Here is a 22292-nt window from a genome sequence, read left to right on the forward strand (position 1 = left end):
CTTTGTGCATTCAGCTTCCAGGTGACAAAGAGTTGCAGCCAACAAGAGTGTTTCGATACTGAGAACCAACATGACCTAGTGTGGCATAATGGTTAGAGTGTTGAGCTAGGACCTGGGAGGGCAGGGTTCGAATCCCCACCCGGCCATGAAGTTCACTGGATAGTAGTAAGTAAGTAAGTAAGTAAGTAAGTAAATTTTTATTTATATCCCGCCCTCCCCAGCCAAGACCAGGCTCAGGAAGGCTAACATTAAATATCAAATACATTGAAACACAATCAAACGATTGATTAAAATACACCTTAAAAATTAGAATCGGGATAAAATTAAATGACTTCCCATGTAATTACAACCACAGGGGTCGGGAACCTCAATTATTCATCAGGGCCAGCTATCCATGTTGGTTCCACATGAGCCAATAAAAGGGCCAAAGAGATAACAAAGAGATGACCCCACAGAGGGGGGGTCAGACCGAAGGCCAGGCGGAACAACTCCGTCTTGCAGGCCCTGCAGAAAGAGGTCAAGTCCCACAGGGCCCTGGTCTCTTGTGACAAGAGTGTTCCACCAGGCCAGGGCCAAAGCCGAAAAGCCCTTGGCCCTGGTTTGGGCCAGTCGCCATCTCTTAGCTTAACCCAATTTATAGGGTTGTTGTGAGTATGAAATGGGAGTGGCTTTGTTGGGTGTTATATTGGGAGTAGATGAAGTGAATATGGTTTATATGCAGCAGACAGACAAGGACTCGTTTTAGTCCCTTACCCTCTGAATTTTATTTCTCTCTCTCTTAACCTTCCTTCCTTCCTTCCCTCCCCCTTTGTTTTTATTGCGTTTAGATCACAGTTTAAGTCTGGACCAAAAACAGAGAGGAAAAGATATTTAATATTAAGTTTTGTATTTTTCCTCTGTAAGCACGAATAAAATTTATTCAAAAAAACACTAAATCCATGTTTTATCATTCTGAAGAAAACATTACTATTTTAAAAGATGAGGCACATGACCCCCTACATTTCAACAAACGCAATGTAATTACACTTTGGCTAAAAGTCTTCCGTCCTTTTAGGATTCTGTGCCAAATGTGTTCTGCCAGGAATTGAAACTACTGCAGTTCCAAGTTACTGAAGAGAAATGTCACTTCCCTTTTCTTAATTCACAAGACTCGGCTTGGCTGTTGGGACTAACTACTCGCTGAATATTTAAATGCCCTACTTTCCATTTGGGAATAGTTTTGACAGTGACGACCACATAATTTCAGGCATGGAGAATTTCAGGCACGGAGAAGAAAGCCTCAGAATGATGAATAGATGACACTTGACTTGCTGTTCATTTCTGAAGTTGGAAGGAAGGGCAACTTGCCTGAAAGATTGCTTTGTGGTTTCTGCACAACTCCCTCGAATGACGCTCCTCTCCCCCCGCCCCCAAACCTAGAGCTACAAATCTTGCAAAGGGGCAGAGAACAGAACTGTACGATACAACAAAATAAGCTCTTTGGAGGGTTACTTTGCCCATTTACAAGCTGCCCGGGAATAGAGTTTAGAGGACTCATCAGTGTGATGCACCATTAAAAAAAAACAGCAGACACTGTAAAATCAAAGAAACACAAAAGCAGAGTGTCGAAGAAGCTGCTGCAGCAGCAAGAACAACTGCGAAAACCCAAGCTATAAAAACGTGTTTGAAAGCCCTGGCAAATGAAGAGAGAATCTTTGCCTGGCACTGAGCTCGGAAGAAATTCATTCTACAATTGAGGCCCTTATCTGTCTTGTGGAGGTTGGGTGGGGAATTATTTGTGTTCAGATGATTAAACTGGGGTTTTTATTTTTTTTTAAACACAGAGGCTATGGGTGCTTCATAGAACTACAGTGTGTTTTCAGTCCTGGTGCAGGTTCCATCCCCCCCCCCCAATGCCTTTTTAAATAATAGAGCCATAACTATCAGCCACACCAATCCTTTCCTCTATTCCATTTAGCATCACAGCATCTCGGCTGCAAGCAGGGGGAGCAGAAACCCCTTTGTTTTATTGCCTACCCTAACTATTCTGCATGTAGGCCTATCCACCTTTGCTGCCCAATCCTCGCCTGTCCTTTACCTCAGCTGGTGGGTGAACGGACAGCTGCAACTGCTGGATAATGCCAACCTCTGGCACAGGTTGTGAATAGAAGCACACAGAAAATAAACTTTGCTGAAGCCTCAGAAGACCGAGGGGGAGGCAGGCAGGCAGGCAGGCAGGAGATGCTAGGAACACGTTTATTTATTATTATTGTATTTATTAAATTTGTATACTGTCCTTCATCAAGAGATCCCAGGGCGGTACAATATCCTCATTAAGTGTTTCAGCCAACACAAACCCCAGATGAAATTGGGAGAAAACTGTATACTGCCTTGACCTATCTTGGGTCCAAATTGGACAGTCCAATGCCTATATTGGAGGATGAAGAGTACAAATGTCTCCAACATGAGCTATGCAAAGAAGGGAGAAGCTATGCAAGAGGGTGGAGAAAGCTGTGACTTTTTATTGGGAAATAATTTCTATTGAATTTTTAAAAATGTTTAAAAGTACTTTTCAAAAAACAAAAAACAGAGTCCTTTTTGTTGGGGATAATTCAAATGGAAATTCCCTGGAGTTAAAAAAAAGGCTATTTATATATGTTACTACTGCGGCCCGTGTTTCGTTAGCCCAAAAATGGAAAATGAGCGAGGTCCCAACTAAAGAAGAATGGCAACTTAAACTGATAGAATATGAACAGCTTGCTGACCTAACAAGAAAATGTTTATTGAATATATTGGGGGGGGGGGACTGTATACTTGAAAACGATGGCAGCATTAAGATAAATTCAACAGTAAACAAGTTTTGATGGATGTATTAATGGAATACTGAATGGTTTAGTTCGGGGGTCAGCAACCTTCGGCTCTCCAGATGTTTCGGACTACAATTCCCATCATCCCTGACCACTGGTCCTGTTAGCTAGGGATCATGGGAGTTGTAGGCCAAAACATCTGGAGAGCCAAAGGTTGCCTATGCCTGGTTTAGTTTATGTAAAATATGCAGTGATTTATGATATGCAAATTGAACCATGGAAAGAGAAGAAGAGAAGTCATTAACATCTTAAGGTTGTTTAATGAATATTTTAAATTGTAAAATAAAATATTATACAGGGGGAAATAGAGAAAGCTGTGACTTTCCTGAATCTTAAACTTATTTTTTAAAAAGAGCAGGGATGTGGAGGAGAGTAACGAAGATCAACCAGCCAATGTATTTAATAATCTACGAGCTCCGTGAATCCCTTTATTTTACCCATAAGCAGAATAAAGAAAATGTAATTAACTTTCTCTCACACTCAGCTGTAAACCCCTGGAACAAAATAATAATTAAAAACCACCCGTATCCGACAGGAAAACTAGGAAACTAGCACTTCTGCTATTTCTTTTAATACAATTTAACATCTCCCCAAGCTTTAATGAAAGGAGAAAGCGTTGACCTCGGGTAATGCATTGCCATCCTACTTCCAATCAAATCAGTGTCAGCAAGTCCATGGTGTGTAATACAGTCTGTGAGGAAGCCATCAGTGAAAACACAGGCTTCATGCACTGAATCCCTGCGTGGTAGTCAGAACTAGCAGTCTGGAGGCAAGCAAGCAGAGTTCAAAATCAGCAGGGCGCCAGGTGCAAAGATTCTCCATTTGCGAGCACCTCAGAAAATCTGGGTGTCCTTTTTTTGTGCCTGGCTGACACTCAACGATTACTGAAATGTATGTGCTTTGAAGCCCCGAAGTACATGTTAAAGATAGACAATATGTTAAGGAGTTTAACAATAAAGAGTAGAGTGTTTTGAAAACTGAAGTATGGTACCAATATTCTTATTGTAAACACCAAATTAAACACGTATTAACAATTTCTGATATAAATGTGATATTGACCATGTGTCTCTTATGTGACTTGTGTATTAGTTCATGCTTATCAAAATAATAAATAAAAATTGTTGCCGTCCCCCCCCCCAAATGGCGACTCGACATTCTGTTTTGGCGCCCACAACCCAGGTCCCAGAAGCCATTTGGCTCCTAGCTTTTCTATCCCAGTTCCTAACACTGCGAGCAAGCAAGCCGAAATGTACAGTGAGAGAGCAGCTCCATCTGTTACTGAACAACAGGATTGGACTTGCTTTTCAGTCTGAACAGTGTGAGCAACTTCATAGGCCTCGTGAAGCCATATCCTGGAAATCCTGTTGTCACTGCTATATTAGCTTTCATTTCTACAGTTCTTGTGCTGTTGGTTCCGTTGCTGGTTGAGACTGGGTGTTATCAGCCAACTGTGTAACGGGACCTCATGGCTGCTCATGTCAAAAATGAGGAGGAATGCCTTAAAACGACAGCACTGATACAGGGCAAATCCCTCCTTGAAACAGATGGAAAGTCAATCCTGTAAGGCTAATCAACTGCCCTAAGGTCACATCGTAAGCCAGCTAAAGAGAGAGTGAAAGAGTTCTCTTCTTAGCATTCCAGACATTCAGAACCATGCTAACCAATCTGAAAACCGTACACTCCATTGGTTCCTCGAACCAAAACATTTAAGGAAGGCATTTATCAATCTGTTACTAGCATGCTTTCACCATTTAGACATTATTAAGGAGACCAAACTTGCAGCCATGCTTTTATATCATTTACCCTATCTAGTCAACACAGGTAGTCTAGATGTGAAGTGCTGGGAAATATGGAGGGTGTGTGTGTCAAACTACCTTTGCAGAACATGTTGGGATTAACCCAAACTCTCCTGAACTAGTTCAAGTCAAGAGCATTTCCACAGGGCAATATGTGGGACTAGTTCTATGCAGGAGCGAGTTGATTTGAGTTGGCTGAGCTCAGCTGAGACAGCACAAGAAACTGCAGCTCCTCCCCAACCCTGCCAACAGTTGCAGTGCGAGGGAATGGGGGGGGGGTACATTTCTCCTTTTTCTTCACTTTTTCACTATGACATGATTGGGGAAAGACGGAGAAAGAGAAACAAAGGAACAAAAAAAAGTCCTCTGCTTCATCATAAATTCGCACCGCATCCAATGATTTTTCCAGGGTTCCCCACCTGTTAATCAGAACTGTGCTTAGAATGATTCTGTAGAATTCTCTGTATAAATAACAGTTACAGGTGGGTAGCCGTGTTGGTCTGCCATAGTCAAAACAAAATAAAATAAAAAATTCTTTCCAGTAGCACCTTAGAGACCAACTCAGTTTGTTCTTGGTATGAGCTTTCGTGTGCATGCACACTTCTTCAGATACCTGCATGCACGCGAAAGTTCATACCAAGAACAAACTCAGTTGGTCTCTAAGGTGCTACTTACTGGAAAGAATTTTTTATTTTATTTTGTTCTGTATAAATAACGTAATAGAAGCATATTTGGCCCCTTTACATATAAGGACCACACATGACTTGCAATCACCACTTGTCTTCATGAACGGCAAGGAAGCAGGTCAGTCCTTTCCAGCTCAGCGCATGTTTCATTCAGAACTAATTCGTAATGTGTGCGCTTTGTTATCAGTGCCCAAATAACTAAGAGTTTTGTAAGAAGTGGTCCTCAGATAACCGAAGTGTTATGTAACCACCTTTGTCGAGGCAATGGAAACAAACAAGCCAATTTATGAACACAAAGTATTATATTAAAAAGAACAGGGATTCCACTCCAAGATTGTCAAAGGAGCTAATTGTGTGGGGTTTTTTTAAAGAACCTTTTCATTTAAGATAATTTAATTAATTTGCATCCTAGTATTTTGGTGTGACTGTCTATGATTAAAGTGTTGGTTCCTAAAATGGAGGACAATGCAACATAATACCAACCTTTAAAATGTACACTTTTCTATGAGAAATACAATGGGTAACTCGATCCTCATTGCAATTTCAACCCATGTGTACATTAAACACAAAATACTAAAGTAATATTGTGCGCTATAAAATTGTAACCAGGCAGCAATAAACCACAGGCAATGAAAATCATCTTACCGGAACTTCAAAAGCTTCCTGTGCATCATCCAGCATCTGGACTTTGATAGAAATAAGTTTTCCTGTAGGGGTTGTGGGCAATTTTTGTCCGTGTTCCAAAGTACTGATCCCGGCATTTTCCTGAACTCCTAACCGGGATCCTGCTGTTGCTCTCTGCTCCAATTCACCCATGTTTGGAGGAGCTAGTTTCTATATCTGTTAATGGGAGAGAGAGAAAGAAAGAAAATATGAAGCCACATTACATAAAACTGTTCGAAGACAATAATGCACACAGGAATGTACTACTTCACACCATTTTGTATGGTATCTGTCCTCATAGCATATTTTTTAAAATGGTGTTTGAACCCCCTAGTATCTTGCTGTTGTTGTACAATCCACTGTAGGTTTAATCAGAAGTAAGTCCCGCTATTTTCAACGGGACTTAGGAAATGTGTAATGACTACAGTCTTGGTTTATTCATTTTATAAGTACAGTGGTACCTCGACTAACGAATTACTCGACATACGCATTTTTCAACTTATGAATGAAAGAAGTGCCCGCATGCCTACAAATTTTTCGACAGCCGAAGGACATCCGTTGCCGGTTTTAGATGGGGTTTACTTGACTTATGAATTTTAGATGCGGTTTACTCGACTTACGAATTTTTCGTTTCCAATGTATTCCTATGGGGAAATCGCTTTTTTCGACTTACGAATTTTTCGACCTACGAATGTGCATTCGGAACGGATTAAATTCGTAGACAAGCTAAGCAGTAATTGGAGGGAGGAAATATCTTCACTTTCACCAATTGCATTGTTTGCAATTCTGTGTGGCCAAGTTCACTCATAATTCTAGATGCAACATGTGCAAAAAAATTAAATGAGCAAAAACTACTACTTGTTCAAAATGCGATTTAACTAGGAAAAGTTCCATGTCTTCACTGATCAGAACCTGAAACAATTAAATGATATGCAGGTGAAACTCGAAAAATTAGAATATTGTGGAAAAGTCCATTTATATAAGCAATTGTTTTCATTAGCTACTGGAGTTTAATATATGAGATAGACTCATGACATGCAAAGCGAGATATGTCAAGCCTTTGCTTGTTATAATTGTGATGATTATGGTGTGCAGCTGATGAAAACCCCAAAGTTGAATTTGTTAATTTGGGGTTCTCATCAGCTGTGCGCCATAATCATCACAATTATAACAAATAAAGGCTTGACATATCTTGCTTTGCATGTCCTTGAGTCTATCTCATATATTAGTTTCACCTTTTAAGTTGAATTACTGAAAGAAATGAACCTTTCCACAATATTCTAATTTTTCGAGTTTCACCTGTATATGCCGAACAGGTCCAACGGAAAGGTAGATGGGATACAACTAGAATCAAACTGCACCAGACTTGGAATTAGTTCAGAAAAACTTAAGCAGTAATGGAAATAATCAAACTTGCCTTTTTCATGCCTTCCCCCCTCACATAAAGGAACATAACCAAATAAGGAAGATTGCTACATCACTTTGGAAGAAAACGCCCCACCTTTTATTATTGCACACTTGAAAGCAAACTCAAGGATAGGAAACTATTTCAAAGACATAACTTTAAATGAACTTCTAATTCTTTTGCAATCTCACATTTTTCTATCTTCCATGGAAAGGCCAATTGTCGATGCAACAGATCTTGCCTTTTTTAAAAAATTCTGTTGCTTTATTGTTTGATACATAATGCAAGGGCCCTTAGTCTGATCTGTCAAACTATATATATTATTATTTTTTATTCCACTCTTTTCTTTTGTTCTTCTAACAGCCTGAGTCCTGAGACTGAATCTGCTGCTACCATCTATTTATTTAGCTGGGTAATTGCCTTTCCATCTCTCCTGGACTTGTATGCCCTGATCAATGATCATTAACAAGCATGTAACAAAACAGGAGGAACAGGAATTTAACTTTCTGGCTGAACAAACATACAGTAATAATAGACCCAGCCATTCCAGTCATTTTAAACACAGTCATATCTCCAGGGATCAGAAGCAGGGGAGAACGGCAGAAAGGAAATGTCTTGTTGCTGTTTTTTTTAATTCAATGTTATTCAATATTTCATATTAGCATGTGAATTTAACAGCCTAAATAATGCAACACTGAAAGCACTAATGCCACCCATGCTGATATGGGAATCCCTGGCCACCAACAGACCAGTGGTTTGTTTGTTTTACAAACTGTTTTCCAATGAACCTTAACTCTCCTGTTCAGAGCAGGACCTGTGAATTGGTAGAAAGTCAAAGGTTCCAGCTGGCTACCAGGTACATCCAAATTTTGTGGACCTTGCTACTGTCCATCCTTTGTATAGTCCTAGAAATTAGATGTGGCAACAGATGCTTATTTGGTGTAATTCAGCACACACAGATTAGTTCTGTAGTATGCACCAAAGTCAAGAATTCTGCCTTAGTATACCAAGATATGTAGGACGATTTTTAAAAAAAATCTTATTACAGAATCTCTTTAGAAATACTTTCAAGTTTTGCATTGTTTGTAAACAAATCAATTATTAATTTGGAAAACTAAGGAATGCTTTCTATGGGTTATTTTGTTCTCTTCTGCTTAATTAACACAGACAGAAGAGACTCCTGGTCAATTTGGTAACAAGCTAGAATGAACTTCTGCCTTGCTATTAAAGCTGATGACACACAAAGCAAAGGAATAAATATTTGCTTGTTTTACTGGGGCAGCAAATAAGGTTATCACTGGAACAATGGCATGCCTATCAAGGGCCAATTTGGTGCCCTCCAGCTGTTTCGGACTACTGTACAACCCTCATCAGCCTCAGCTGGCATGGCTAATGATCAGGGATGCTGAGAGTTGGGCCTCAAAATGTCTGGAGGGGAACAGGTTGAAAAAAGCTGCACTATATAATCCCCAAAACCTCCATGCTTCAGAATGCTCCAAAGACAGGCACTTAATGGGATAGGAGTTTTTTCTTCCCATATTGTCCCTAGGGAAGTATCAGGTGAAGGCTACAAATTCATGCAGAGAAAAGTGAACAACTGACATTTATATTCCTTGATCCTAGCAGATTTAATCCTCTCTTAAGGTCTGGAGTAGGCCAGATCAACCACCATGTACAAAGAACCATGGAATCAGAGACTTCTGGTTGATCTTCCTCTTCCTATAATTGAGAGGGTTGGGAGAGAAAATGCATGCCCTCCCAGTGGCTACTGTTGGGAGAGGACCTGAAGGGAAGCAAGGCCCCAAGTCTTGGGTCTGGTGGCCGTGTGGCAACATGAGATTAAAGAGCAGCATTGTACAGTACCAATCAGCTTGGGTGTGGGTGTGGAAAACCGGAAACTAAACCGGAGAGACAGTGGCCTCACTCTGCCCTCCGTAGAAGGGGCACAGTTTTGGCTGCAACTACTTACTGCAATTGCCGTTCCGAGTTTCTTTGCCACCAAATTAAAAATAAGCAAAACAGTCAAGTAGACAATTACGTAATACCCCACTGTAAAATAAAAGGGTTCAGCTGATCTTCTATAGGAGTCCAATGCTGGGTAAAGACAGAATGTTTCCTTCAAGAGGAAGGCAACTACAGCAAATGCTGTTTCTACCAGATTATTATCTCACCTGCAATAGGGATATCTTAATTCTTTGGGTAGTTCATGGAGTAATCGCCTCAAATATTCCTGACGCAGGCCATTTACGGCTTTAAAGGGTCAATATCACCACCCTGAATCTGGCATTGAAATGAACAAGAATCCAACAGAGCACTCACAAAACTGGTGTAATATGCTCCGTGCCTAGGGCCCAAACAACAACAAAATATTCTGGACTAGCTGAGGTTTCCTTCTCATCTTCAAGTCCAGCCACACAAAGAGCGCTTTAGGGTAGTCAAGTTGAGAAGTTGTTACGGCATACAAAATGAGGACCAGTTTCTCTGTCCAGTTTCTGCACAACTTCGTTTCTGCAAAGCTAACTCTGTCATTGGCATCAGTGCCTGGGCCATTCATCCAATGCTATGGATCAAATCAAGCAAAGGGGGTGCTCTGGTTGAAGTCCCCCCCCCCCGGCAGCTTGCGGTGCTTAAGGGTTTTTTGGTGTAGTTACACAGCCTTCAGAAGTCTCCTAATTTCTCTCTCCTCATTTGAGGTTTCAACCTCAAGGCAAACAATGGATGGATACTAATAAATTTCCATCAGAGCAAGTTTACATTATAAAGATCCATTATGCAAGGGCTGCTCTCCCCAGAGGCGTTCATTTTGTCCAACTAAACAAAGAAAGGATTCTTCAGGAGTTGATGTACTGGAATAGTTATCCAGCTCAGTATGATGTTAAACACATAGGAGAAACACAGGGATAGAAAGAACAACAAAGGTCTGTAGCTTAGCAGCTAGAGTTTTTTTATATATATTGCCCAGAGGAAAAATACTAAAAGTGCTTCTGAGCACATACAGAATTCCCTTCCCTTTCCACAGAGCAAGATCAGTTCACCACCTACAGAATTACAGAGAACTGCTTAACAGCCAATGGATTGGTTTTCCATAGGCTTAAGTCCCTGTCCTCCTCTTTTTAGAAATAATACACTCCCCCCCAATCCCTTGAAAGTATACTGTAAACAACTACAAAACACAGCCTTTCTGCCCAAAGATTTCAGTCCTGGTTTATACCCTCCAACTCCTATCCAGCCGCTTTTCACAAAAAACGAACGCACCCCCCTCAAGAACAAAGCAAAGAGGAAAAAATTCTGCACAGAAACTAGCAACTTTTGTTCTACATAAACTGGTTTTTTGCTTTGGGTTGTTTTTTTTGTAACTGGATCTCAAGCAACTGGAGCAAGTTTGGTGTTTTCTCAAAGTAAGTGGTGGGGAGAGATTTCATCCAGTGATGGAAGCCAGCTGGAAGCCGTCTCTGCAACAGACAAGTCCCAAGGAAACGGAGGGAGTGGGGGAGGTTGGACAAGGCAAAATGGCTTTCCTGAAGTGGAGAAGTTAGGAGAGAGCAGCAGAGAGCAGCCAACAAACACTTGCAGAGAAATGGGAAGTAGAAACACTTGCCGGCTCCTCTTCAGACATTCAATTGGAGTAAAGCAAGGGAGTGGGCAGAATTAAAGACACAGCAGTCTTGCAGCACAGTTTAGCGGAGCTTAATGGGGAAAGCTGCTAGCAGTTTCAAAATACAGAAGGGCAAAATACTGACTTCTCTTTTCTCAGTACTCCATCCCAGCTCTGGCTGCCAGGATTACATTCCTGGTCACCATGGCAACTGTGGCAACCGTATTTGTGGGTTCCTGGATTCAAGCCGAAAAGAAATTTGAGGAAGACAGACATGCAGGCAGTGTTAGAAACTGGGATAGAAAAGCTAGGAGCACAATGGCTCCTGCGACCTGGGTTGCGGGCGCCAAAACAGAATGTCTAGTTGCCATTGGGTGTGGGTATGGGTGTGGAAAACCTTTTATTATTTTGATAAGCATGAACCAATACGCAATTCACGTAAGTGACACATTGTTAATATCACATTTTTTAAACAGAAATTGTTTAATACAGGTTTAATTTGGTGTTTACAATAAAAATATTGGTACCATGCTTCAGTTTTCAAAACACTCTACTCTTTATTGTTCAACTCCTTAACATATAGCCTATCCCTAAAATATACTTTGAGGCTTTCAAAGCACATACATTTCAGTAATCATTGAGTGTCAGGCAGGTTGGGAAAAAAAATGGCACGCAGACTTTTTGAGGTGCTTGCAAATGGAGAATCTTTTAAGTGCGAAATACCCCTGGTGCCCTGCTATTTTCAAACCCTGCATGCAGGAGAAATGTAAGACACCTGAGGCCTTAATTAATTATTGTCCAAGGTTTAAGGGTCATTAGAAACAACAAGGAAAACTAAAGAAGCAGTCATGCTATGAGCAAGTGGAATAAAATTTAAGTAAGGAAAGACAATGATTGTGCTACTTAAGAATTTTTAAAGTAATCCAAAGATTGTATTAAAATGTAATGAGATTTGAAGTGCTGCTGTTAAGAACCATGTGCAGGAACATTTCTAATACAGTAGTTGCCTGTTAAATTATTTAAAATTTAATTTAATTAATTCATTTAAATCTAGCTTAAAAGCAGGGAGAGAAGGCAGGATTAGATTCCCCCCCCCAACCACTGGACCAGCCACTGGTCAGATTTGCGCATCACTCTGAACATATGCTTAAAATGATTTAATGTGGACACATAGTGTGCTGATACACACTGCTGAAAAGTTCTCACTCCACAATTTCACATCTGTTGTTGTCACGCTGCTAGGAAACAAGCCAGGGTCCAGCTTGTTGCAACATTTGTTGTTGTTTTTTATAAAGAATTTATTAGTTTTCCACATAATACAAACAAAACAAAACAACAATACAACAACAAATACAACAAAACAAACACCAATATTTCTTATTCATCTTAAAAAAAAAAATTCTTGTTTCAAATCTTACTAAATGACTTCCCCCGTCCTCTCTCCTTTGTTTCCAATTCCAATCCACTTTGATAACTTCTCATCTTTAAATTTAGAATCATCAAAATTATCTAAACAAACTTCTTAATATTCAATTATTACATATAATGTTCACAATAACAAACAAACTTCTCAATATTTATTTTTAACTTCATGATATAACCTATTACTTCTTAGCTCCAATCTTACATCTAACTTCTCATATATAAATTTAAAATCATCAAAATTATCTAAACAAACTTCTTAATGTTCAATTATTACAAATAATGTTCATAATAACAAACAAACTTCTTAATTTTTATTTTTAACTTCATGATATAACCTATTACTTCTTAGCTCCAATCTTACATCTTATTTTCTTAAACTGCTGCTAATAAACATGTCCAATATCTCTTCACTAGTTCAAAATCTTAAACTCTTAACACACTGACTTCAGGGTACCATGGTGAGCCGTCCTGTTTATATTTTAAATAATCTCACCCTATCCCTCTTCTAACCATTTTCCTTCGCAATCTCGGGGTCGCTTCCCCGACATTTCTCCATCTTTTTACCACAACATTACCCAGAATGTCCTCTTTTCCTTTGAAACCAACAGACCAGACACAGTCCATAAATATCCTTGCAGGGGGCTCCAGGAAACTCATATCTTCATCTTCCAGCATCTCCATTTCACAGTTGCATTCATCTTGAAATTGTAGTTTCACAAGTCTTTTGCCCATCATTTCCGGGCTCCCACCCCAGAAATTGGATATAAATTGTATTCCAACCCTAGGTCTCTCACACCAATAGGGTCTTTCAGCTTCTTGGAGTTGCGCAGTCACTGTACTTTGTTTCTCAAAAATTTCCTCAAGTTCCCCAGCAAGATTTTTTTCCAATTTAGCAAAGGTCTTTCCTGTAATATATAACTTTTCCTCAAGATCCTGGTTCAGCAAAATTAATTTCTGGCTTAACAGTTCTAATTTCAAAAGAATAATCCTTTGTTCATGAGTCAATTCAGAGTCTAACGCCAGTTTAAAAACGAAACCAAGCATGGTAGAAGTAGGCATAGGGTATCAAGTTTCAGTACTTTTCCATCTTCAACTATAATTTTCAGCCGCCATTTTCCCCCGGGTCAGGGTAAAAAGAATGCAGTCCATCATTTTCCAAAAAGAGATATTTCCGAACTCTTAATTTCCCCAACGGGGATTCAACCAGTCTCACTTGTTAAAAGTTCCATAGAAACTTTGTATCCACTACTGCAGCAGCAGCTCACAACAATGTTATCTTCTCCGATCAGCAAAGGGAGGAGGAACGGGCTCCTTTTTTACGATCCTGCTGGAGTGCCAAATGCCATAAATTTTAAAGCCAATTAACTTCGTACTCACGGCCTCCAGTTTCCTTCTTTTAAATGCAAAACAGGTAGAACGACGCGCTCATGCAGGCGGCAACCGCCGCATCGCCGCCCGGTTGGGGCAATGCCTCCACAGCCCGACGCTGTGGACTCTTCACTCCTTTTCCCCTTTTACAAGGGGATCGGGAGAAGAGTTCAGCGCCATAGTGGGCTCGCTGGAGAGCCCAAGCCGTGGGACGCTCTTCCCACGGCTTATCGGAGCCCCGCTGTGCGGTAGCAGGGCTCCAACCCCCGGGCTGGCCTGGGTCGCCTCGCTACCGAAGCAACCCACGACCGCCCAGCATGGCGTCCTCGCCGGAAGTCAGCTTGTTGCAACATTTGAACCTTGGCTTGTAGTTTGTTTCCATCCAAACAAACCATAAACGATTAACCATGGTTAACCCGTATCTATAGGTGCCCACAAAACTTTACCCTGAGCACAGCTTATGAATGGACTTTACAGTTGAGATACATAGAGCGTTCCCTCCATTTTCACCTCAGAAGCCCAAGAATGAGTCTGTCATGCATAAACCTTTGCTGCTTCATTCTTAAGAGATCAGGATGAGACAAAAGGGCAAGAGGATTTTCAAGTTAAACAAAAATAAAAAAAGCTCCTTGTATTGTGCCTGAAACACATAATTCACCAGAGAACCACAGCTCTGCTAGAAAATGCTCACAGTGGTGCTCACCTTGCCAAGAGGCAGGTCAACATGTTCCCAGCAGCTGAAGCTTCCAGGCAATAACAAGAAGCCCTTCGACAAATGCATTACAGTACTTCAGCCTCAAGGTTACTAATGAGACATAAATAACAGAAAAGGTAAGGAGCCCTTGCTAGTCACTTCCAAAAAGTGACATGATTAGCTTCAATACCCAGAAAGATTTTGCTTGCTCATTTATTGCAAATATGTGTATCCCACCTTTCTAGTATATATGTAACTAGCTGGCCCAGCCACGCCTTGCTGTGGCTCTTTCCCCCCCCCCCATTCTCACCTGGTTTCCCACAGCTTATCCCCACGAACTTCCGTGTGCCCCATTTCAGTCTCCCCCCTCCCGTTTTCGCCTGGTTTCCCACAGCTTATCCTGATGAACTTCTGCATGTCTCCTCTCAGTCCCCCCTCCCCCCGTTTTTGTCTTCCTCCCACTCACGCGGATTTATTCCCCTCCCCTGCACTATCCGTGGTCACTCCGAAACTATGTTGATCTCCTACCTCCCTTCTCTCCGGTTCCTCCCACCCCCACCCCCCGGTTTCGCCTGGCTCTCCACAGGTTGTTCTGTTGAACTCCTGTGCTGTGATTTGTTCCGTCACCTCCACACTCTCGTGTCTGTTGCTCACTTGTTTTAAAATGGGAATTGGCCGAGCCTGAGGCAAGGAGTTGTTATGGTGGTGGTAGCTAAAGGTTGATTCAGCCCCTCCCCCGCCAACAGCCTATTGACTGAGGCGACCTCAAGTTCTGCTCCCCCTCCCCCCCTTCTGAAGTCTGTTGTTGTAAAGCATGTGTTCCTTTGACATCCACTGGAGGGTGCTTTTTTGCACAAATTCGCAAATTTACCGGGGAAAGGTGTGCTATTTTTGCAACCTAGTTACCTAAGAACCTTCCCATACGGCCAAGGAATGTTGTGTCCAAATTTGAAGGCAACCGGTCAAGCGGTTACAGAGCAAGGCCTTCGCATCCGCGCACCCATCTTGAACATATAGATCAGGGGTGGCCAACTTCCAAGAGACTGTGATCTACTCACAAAGTTAAAAACTGGCAGTGATCTACCTTATTTTGGGGGGTTCAGGTCAAAGTTGTTGAGCCTTTTTTTAGGAAGGAAAGACCTGTTTTGGGGGGTTCATGTAAAAGTTGTTGAGCTTCTTTAGGGAAGAGGAAAGCGACATTGAGCTTTTTTTCGGAAGGAAAGCCCTATTTTTCGTGGTTCAGGTCATTTTAGGGGTGTAGGGCAAAGATGTTGAGCTTTTCTAGGGGAGCCAAAGTGTTTTAGCTTCTTTGGAGGGAGCCACTGATCTACCGGTGATCTACCACAGACGTCCAGTGATCTACCGGTAGATCACGATCTACCTGTTGGACATGCCTGATATAGATACTCAAACTACCCAAGTACATGGCATATTACATCGCCATTATTAACGAGAGAAAGGAGCACATATGAATGTAGCACGGCCAATTCTGTCAATTCAGTTGAACTCAGTGTTGGCTGTCATAGTCTTCTGCAGCAAAGCAAGCAATCTACCTCTTTTTGCTGGCCGCACACCAGTGTTAGGAACTCAGACATGTAAGCTAAGTGCCAAATGGCATCTTAAATCTAAGTTACAGTCGCCACAACGGAATGGCTGTTCGCCAGCGGGTTGGGACTAGGTGACCCTCGGCGTCCCTGCCAACATTACAATTCTATGATCTCAACTACATTGCTTGACTGTAGCTTGCTCTTGCAATAATTCACTTGTCCCGGTATGCAAAAAGGAGAAACGCACACAGTGGAAATGGTACTATGGACTAAGGCAGAGGTTTTTAAAAGGTGGTCACCAACCTGGCACCTGGAAATCTCCCATGTAGTCGCAACTGGGCCCACGCCAATAGCCAATTCCTAACACTGCCACACAACCATGCATTCTATATTGACCCAAACTGGAAATGTGACTACTGTTCACTGTACAACACGGATGAAGGAACAGGTAGCTGCCAATATATTTTGAGCTTCATGGAATTTTTAGAAGATTGGGGCAGGGGGGGGTCACATAGTAGACTGGTGCTGCCAAGGCAACCTGCAAGTCCTCTGGAATGGAATATAAATGCAAAACACAACTCCGGCCCCTTCCCTAAACCTCAGACCTTAGTCACCCTATCCTCTGCTAACTGGGGACTTCATGGAGGGGGGTGGTGGATGGAAGTTTCTCTCCTAAAAAACATTTGCCCTCCCTCGCTTCGTCATGAATTCTGTGATAGAAATTAGCCAGGTGCCAGGCACATTTAGCGAGTGGCGTGGATGCAATTGCAACCACATGGAGATCTCTGGATCTCGCCATCTGGCTGGCCCCTCCAGTTTCATTAAACAGGTAAGCAGAAGAGCTTATTTATGGCATTTGTATCCCACCATTTTCTCCAAGGAATACATGGTTCACCCCCTTCCTGCAACAACCCTGAGAGCTAGGTTAAGATGCCATGACTGGACAATAAACAACAACAATAAACGTGATGGGGGGGTGGGAAATGGTACCTTGACATTCCATTGTGCCAAACATAACCTGGGGTTGGGGTGCCATTAGCTTCTTGTTGTTTAGTTGTTGTTTACTCTTCGTGACCCCATAGACCAGAGCACGCCCGGCACTCCTGTCTTCCACTGCCTCCCGCAGTTTGGTCAGACTCATGTTGGTAGCAGTTTGGTCAGACTCATGTTGGTAGCTTTGAGAACAGTGTCCAGCCATCTCATCCTCTGTTGTCCCTTTCTTGTGCCCTCAATCTTTCCCAACAGCAGGGTCTTTCCCCATTAGCTTATATATGTGAATATCTAACACTGGTTAGCCAGTGTGGTGTAGTGGTTAAGAGTGGTAGACTCATAATCTGGGGAACCGGGTTCGTGTCTCCACTCCTCCACATTCAGCTGCTGGGTGACCTTGGGCTAGTCACACTTCTTTGAAGTCTCTCAGCCCCACTCACCTCACAGAGTGTTTGTTGTGGGGGAGGAAGGGAAAGGACAAAGTTAGCCGCTTTGAGACTCCTTCGGGTAGTGATAAAGTAGGATATCAAATCCAAACTCTTCTTCTTCTTCTGGTTGGTGACAGGCATTTCAGTACTCATCAGTGCTTAAGGCAGGCATGTCCAAGGTCCGTTTTTGGTGCCTAATCCAGCCTCCTGGCAGGTATTATCCAGCCCCCATGGCAGTTTGTTTATTTATTCCATCCTAAAAAGAACTCAACAACTTTGTGGTAAAAGCTCAACAACTGCAACCCTAAAAAAAAGGTCGGGGGGAGGGAGAAAAACTAAACCATTTCAACCCTAAAAAACTTCAACCCTCTTTGAAAAAAGTTTGGGCACCCCTGGCGCTTTAAGGCAAAGCATGCAAAACCTTAGATTTTTTATTATTTTTAAAAAGAGTCATAGAGGTAAAAGATATTGTGGTGTAATTGTAAAGCTATGCATTTGGGTGGCAACAACGATGGGAGAAAATGAGTGGCAAACAGCCAAGCAGTGTTAAGTGAAGGGACTGATTATCTGTGCAAAAGACAGCGAGAGGAGAGATAAAGAACCAAAATTTATCAGCTAAGCCAGTGTCATCACTCATCATGTAGGAGCAAATATGAAAGGCTTGACAGATTTGCCTTTATAAAATAAAAAACTAAAAAACAGATGCTTTAGAAGAGGCTGCATAAAGAATCCCCGCTGGGTTTTGATTGGCAGTATGATTTTAACTTCCACATTTGCTTGTTTGGATGTTTCAAGAATACTGCCCTACTTTCCTACTGTGCACAGCATAGAACATTTTTCATCGTCTAATTAGAAAAACGGCATTCGTCCAAAGTTAGACTCTGGTTAACTCTGAAATGAATCCACAAAAATAAAAATAAAAGCTATTTTAAAACGTATTGGCACCTAGGATCAATATTTAGTAGCTCAAAAGAGGAAGTATTTTTAGTTTCCTATCTCTCCAGAAACATTGAACTCTCACTGCACTTACTGGCTGCTTCAAATCCAAATGATTTCTGGCACTTATTCAAAGTATGTCTATGCTTGTATTTAGTTCTAGTTACAGATAGGTAGCCGAGTTGGTCTGCCATAGTCGAAACAAAAAAAATTCCTTCCAGTAGCACCTTAGAGACCAACTAAGTTTGTTATTGGTACTGTATGAGCTTTCATGTGCATGCACACGTCTTCACAGTGTAAAATCCAATTGACAACAACATTGAATCTCTACAAGTGCAATGGACCTACAAGAAAATGTATTCATCTGAATCTTACAGTTCCACTTTCAATCAGCTGAGTAACCAATATTACCCATGTGCTATCATTGCGAAGATTTGACTGATTCACCATTGGTTTGTGAAAACCAAGGTGTGCCTTCTGTGAAATCTTAGGCAAGCTTCCCGTCCCCCCGTTCCCCCAAGTCAGCCTCGGTCCTGTATACCTGAAGGAGCGTCTCCACCCCCATCAATCAGCCCGGACACTGAGATCCAGTGCCGAGGGCCTTCTGTCGGTTCCCTCTCTGCGAGAAGCAAAACTACAGGGAACCAGGCAGAGGGCCTTCTCGGTAGTGGCGCCCGCCCTGTGGAACGCCCTCCCATCAGAAGTCAAGGGAATAAACAACTACCTGACATTCAGAAAACACCTGAAGGCAGCCCTGTTTAGGGAAGTTTTTAAACTGTGATATTTTAAATGTATTTTAATGTTTGGTGGAAGCCGCCCAGAGTGGCTGGGGAGACCCAGCCAGATGGGCGGGGTACAAATAATAAATTATTATTATTATTATTTACACCAGTGTTGGCCAAAGTTGGGTCTCCAGCTGTTTTTGGATTACAACTCCCATCATCTCTTGCTTGTAGGACCAGGGGCCAGGGATGATGGGAGTTGTAGTCCAAAAACAGCTGGAGACTCAAGTTTGGCCAACACTGAATTACAAGAATGTCTTAACACAGGCATATATTTTTTAAATAAATAAAACTGTTGTACCAGCTGGAAGATTTTGTACTCACTCTCTCTCACACACACACTCTTTAATGTGAAAGCCAAGTAAGATGTGCATAATGAGTAAAGTAATCAGATTTCTTTCCAGGCATCAATGAAGGAATTGTGGAAGAATCTAGACAAGTGTGCCCAGTCCCCAAGGAGAATGTGGACAACAGTGCAATGAGAGAGAGAAAGGAGAAAATGCCATGTTCTGCTTGCAAGCTTCACATAGGGCTCTTTGAGAACAGGATACTGAACTTGATGGGCCATTGGCGTGGTTCAGCAGGCTTTTATCGTTTGCATGGAATAGAGCCCATTTCATTAGATACAATATGGAAAGTCATCAGATGTATTGATAAAAATGCTCATACAGGGTTCCCCCCCCCAAAAAAAATCCCTCCTATTTTAACATATAGCCAAAAGACAAAACAAACAACATGTATATTCCAGTACTATACAAGAGCACAAATGCTCTTATTCAATATTCAGGAAAGATACTTTCATTTCTTGCCAGATGGCACAGGTTGTACCAAATTCACAATGGCATACGCCCACGGTGCTATGTTTTAACTTGGCATTGCTGCAGATCTAAGTTTACAGTTGTTTCAGGCAACGGAAACGGAAACCAGGATCTTAAGTACCAAAATTAGCTGCTAGCTAATTGAGATGGAAAATAAACAGCTTTCAGTTATTCTTGACTACATTACAATACTGCATGCTAAGTGGGATATTTTTTGGTGAGTTTGAGTGTAGGCTACTGAGGTTCTGCTGATTCAACAAGGCTGTAAAGCAGGGAGTGCGAATCACTGCTGCTAGAACAGTGATGCCAAATCGCAGCACATTTCAAAGGGTTAATTTGATATATTAGATGTTCAGGTCAGCCACACGACGTGTAACTCAAACAGTAGTCCATTTTCATTGCTAATGGTGCGAAAGAATTCTTGAAGTGGAGAGCAAGAGTTACTACGAATGGACCATTTTAATGCAGCATTTAAGAGGAATAAAGCTACCGTAATCCAAAATGGCAACGTGCTATCTTTTATGTTGAATTTGTAGGAAACCTACATATACAGCTTCAGTGAGAAATATCTCCTAAGATGATAGAGGAGTTGTTGTTTTTTAGATGTGAAGCACTGTAAAAAAAATAAAAAATAAACCTACAAGGGTGGTTGTTTCTTTACATGCTCTACTACTGTCCAATTTTGCACACATAAATGTTGCAACATATACAAGGGTAGATGATCAATTTAGTCCAGGAGTGAACTGGTTTTAGTTCAACTTTAAAGGTAAAGGTACCCCTGACCATTAGGTCCAGTCGCAGACTACTCTGGGGTTGCACGCTCATCTCACTCTATAGGCCGAGGGAGCCAGCGTTTGTCCGCAGACAGCTTCCAGGTCATGTGGCCAGCATGACTAAGCCACTTCTGGCGAACCAGAGCAGCGCACGGAAACGCCAGTTACCTTCCCGCTGGAGCGGTCCCTATTTATCTACTTGCACTTTGACGTGCTTTCGAACTGCTCGGTCCGCAGGAGCAGGGACTGAGGAATGGGAGCTCACCCTGTTGCAGGGATTCGAACTGCCGACCTTCTGATCGGCAAGCCCTAGGCTCTGTGGTTTAGACCACAGCGCCACCTGCATTCAACTTTACAAACAAGCAAAAAGTGCTGCTTCTCCCACTGCTAAGCACTCGCACTGGCTTTGGCAGGGCACTTTACCTTTCTGAAAACAGATTCAAGTTCAGAAAGCATAATTCTAAGGAAGCAAAAATTGGCTACTCCAGCATAATCTAGGGCCTTTCACAGGATTCTACGGCACACAATGGCCTCATTAGAGTCTCATCCTCTAAAAGGGTTTAGAAATAGCACTCAAAAGTAACATGGAGATCCCTACTGCATCTCATTGGCTCCATTTGGACCTCATGCTGAACTGTGGTATAGCAAGACATGAACGAACCTAGCCTCCTCCTAGACTTATTCTCTTCCCTTCTCATATAGCCAAGAGGAGAAGCTTAGAAGCTTTCGTTTCTGCTTTTAGATAACTGTGGCTTCAGATATTATTGAACCTATGGAACTATTGTTAACATTAATTATGGTTAGTTTAAATAAGCCAGCTTCAGAAACCATGGTTGGCTTGTTTTAACCAGGGTTAACTAAAAGCAAATGTGAAAGCTTCCTAACTCTTCCCCTTTGCTGCATAGGTTGAGGACAAGGAAGCACTTCAAACAATGAGGTAAGCCCCCGGTCCTTAAATTAAATGTTCCATGTAGTCTGGTATTCCATCCCACACACTGTGTAAAACAAAATGTCTAATCAGGCAGAGGCATCTAGCATTCCCTTTGGATTCCTGGAAAATAGCACACATTTTACCAGCAATATTTGACCTCAAAATATGCCAGCATCCTTTGGATAAACACAGCTGTCATACTACAGACTAAATAGACAATTATTTTTCTCAGTACTCTAGCATCAAAGTTGTTCTCCACCTTCTGATCTATACCCACCTCCCACCCATGCACAAAAGAACAAAATTAGACAGCGCAGTTCTCTGAACATTATAGAGACAAAGCCAAAAGAAAAATCAAGATTCATAAACTCACAGGCCAAGAATGTAAAGCTGTATACAGATAATAGTTTTCAGAAAAGTGAATGTGGTTTGAGAAAGAGCATGCTATAGATCCCTGTTCAACCAAGTTTCCAAAATATAAAAACTACAAAATATATTTACTAGGTATCATGGACTGGTTGGACGAAGAGGAATGGTGGGAGGAACCAGCTGGGGAACTCCCAAGGGAAGTGGTCAGAGGAAGAGGAGGGAGAAGACTTGGAGGTGGTG

General features: G+C 41.8%; 1 protein-coding gene across 7 annotated transcripts in view; it reads right to left on the reverse strand.

Annotated features, from left to right (window-relative positions):
* FARP1 (FERM, ARH/RhoGEF and pleckstrin domain protein 1) overlaps nucleotides 1-22292 on the reverse strand; it is a 178667-nt gene that overhangs the window by 128803 nt on the left and 27572 nt on the right. For all 7 annotated transcript variants that reach the window (XM_033147852.1, XM_033147851.1, XM_033147857.1 and 4 more), the window contains exon 2: nucleotides 5974-6168. In XM_033147852.1, the coding sequence (XP_033003743.1) occupies nucleotides 5974-6144 (171 nt within the window). In that variant the 5' untranslated portion in view covers nucleotides 6145-6168. The remainder of the gene's footprint in view (nucleotides 1-5973; nucleotides 6169-22292) is intronic.

The sequence above is a fragment of the Lacerta agilis genome, chromosome 4 (genome assembly GCF_009819535.1).
Source record: "Lacerta agilis isolate rLacAgi1 chromosome 4, rLacAgi1.pri, whole genome shotgun sequence".
Classification (NCBI taxonomy): Eukaryota; Metazoa; Chordata; class Lepidosauria; order Squamata; family Lacertidae; genus Lacerta; species Lacerta agilis.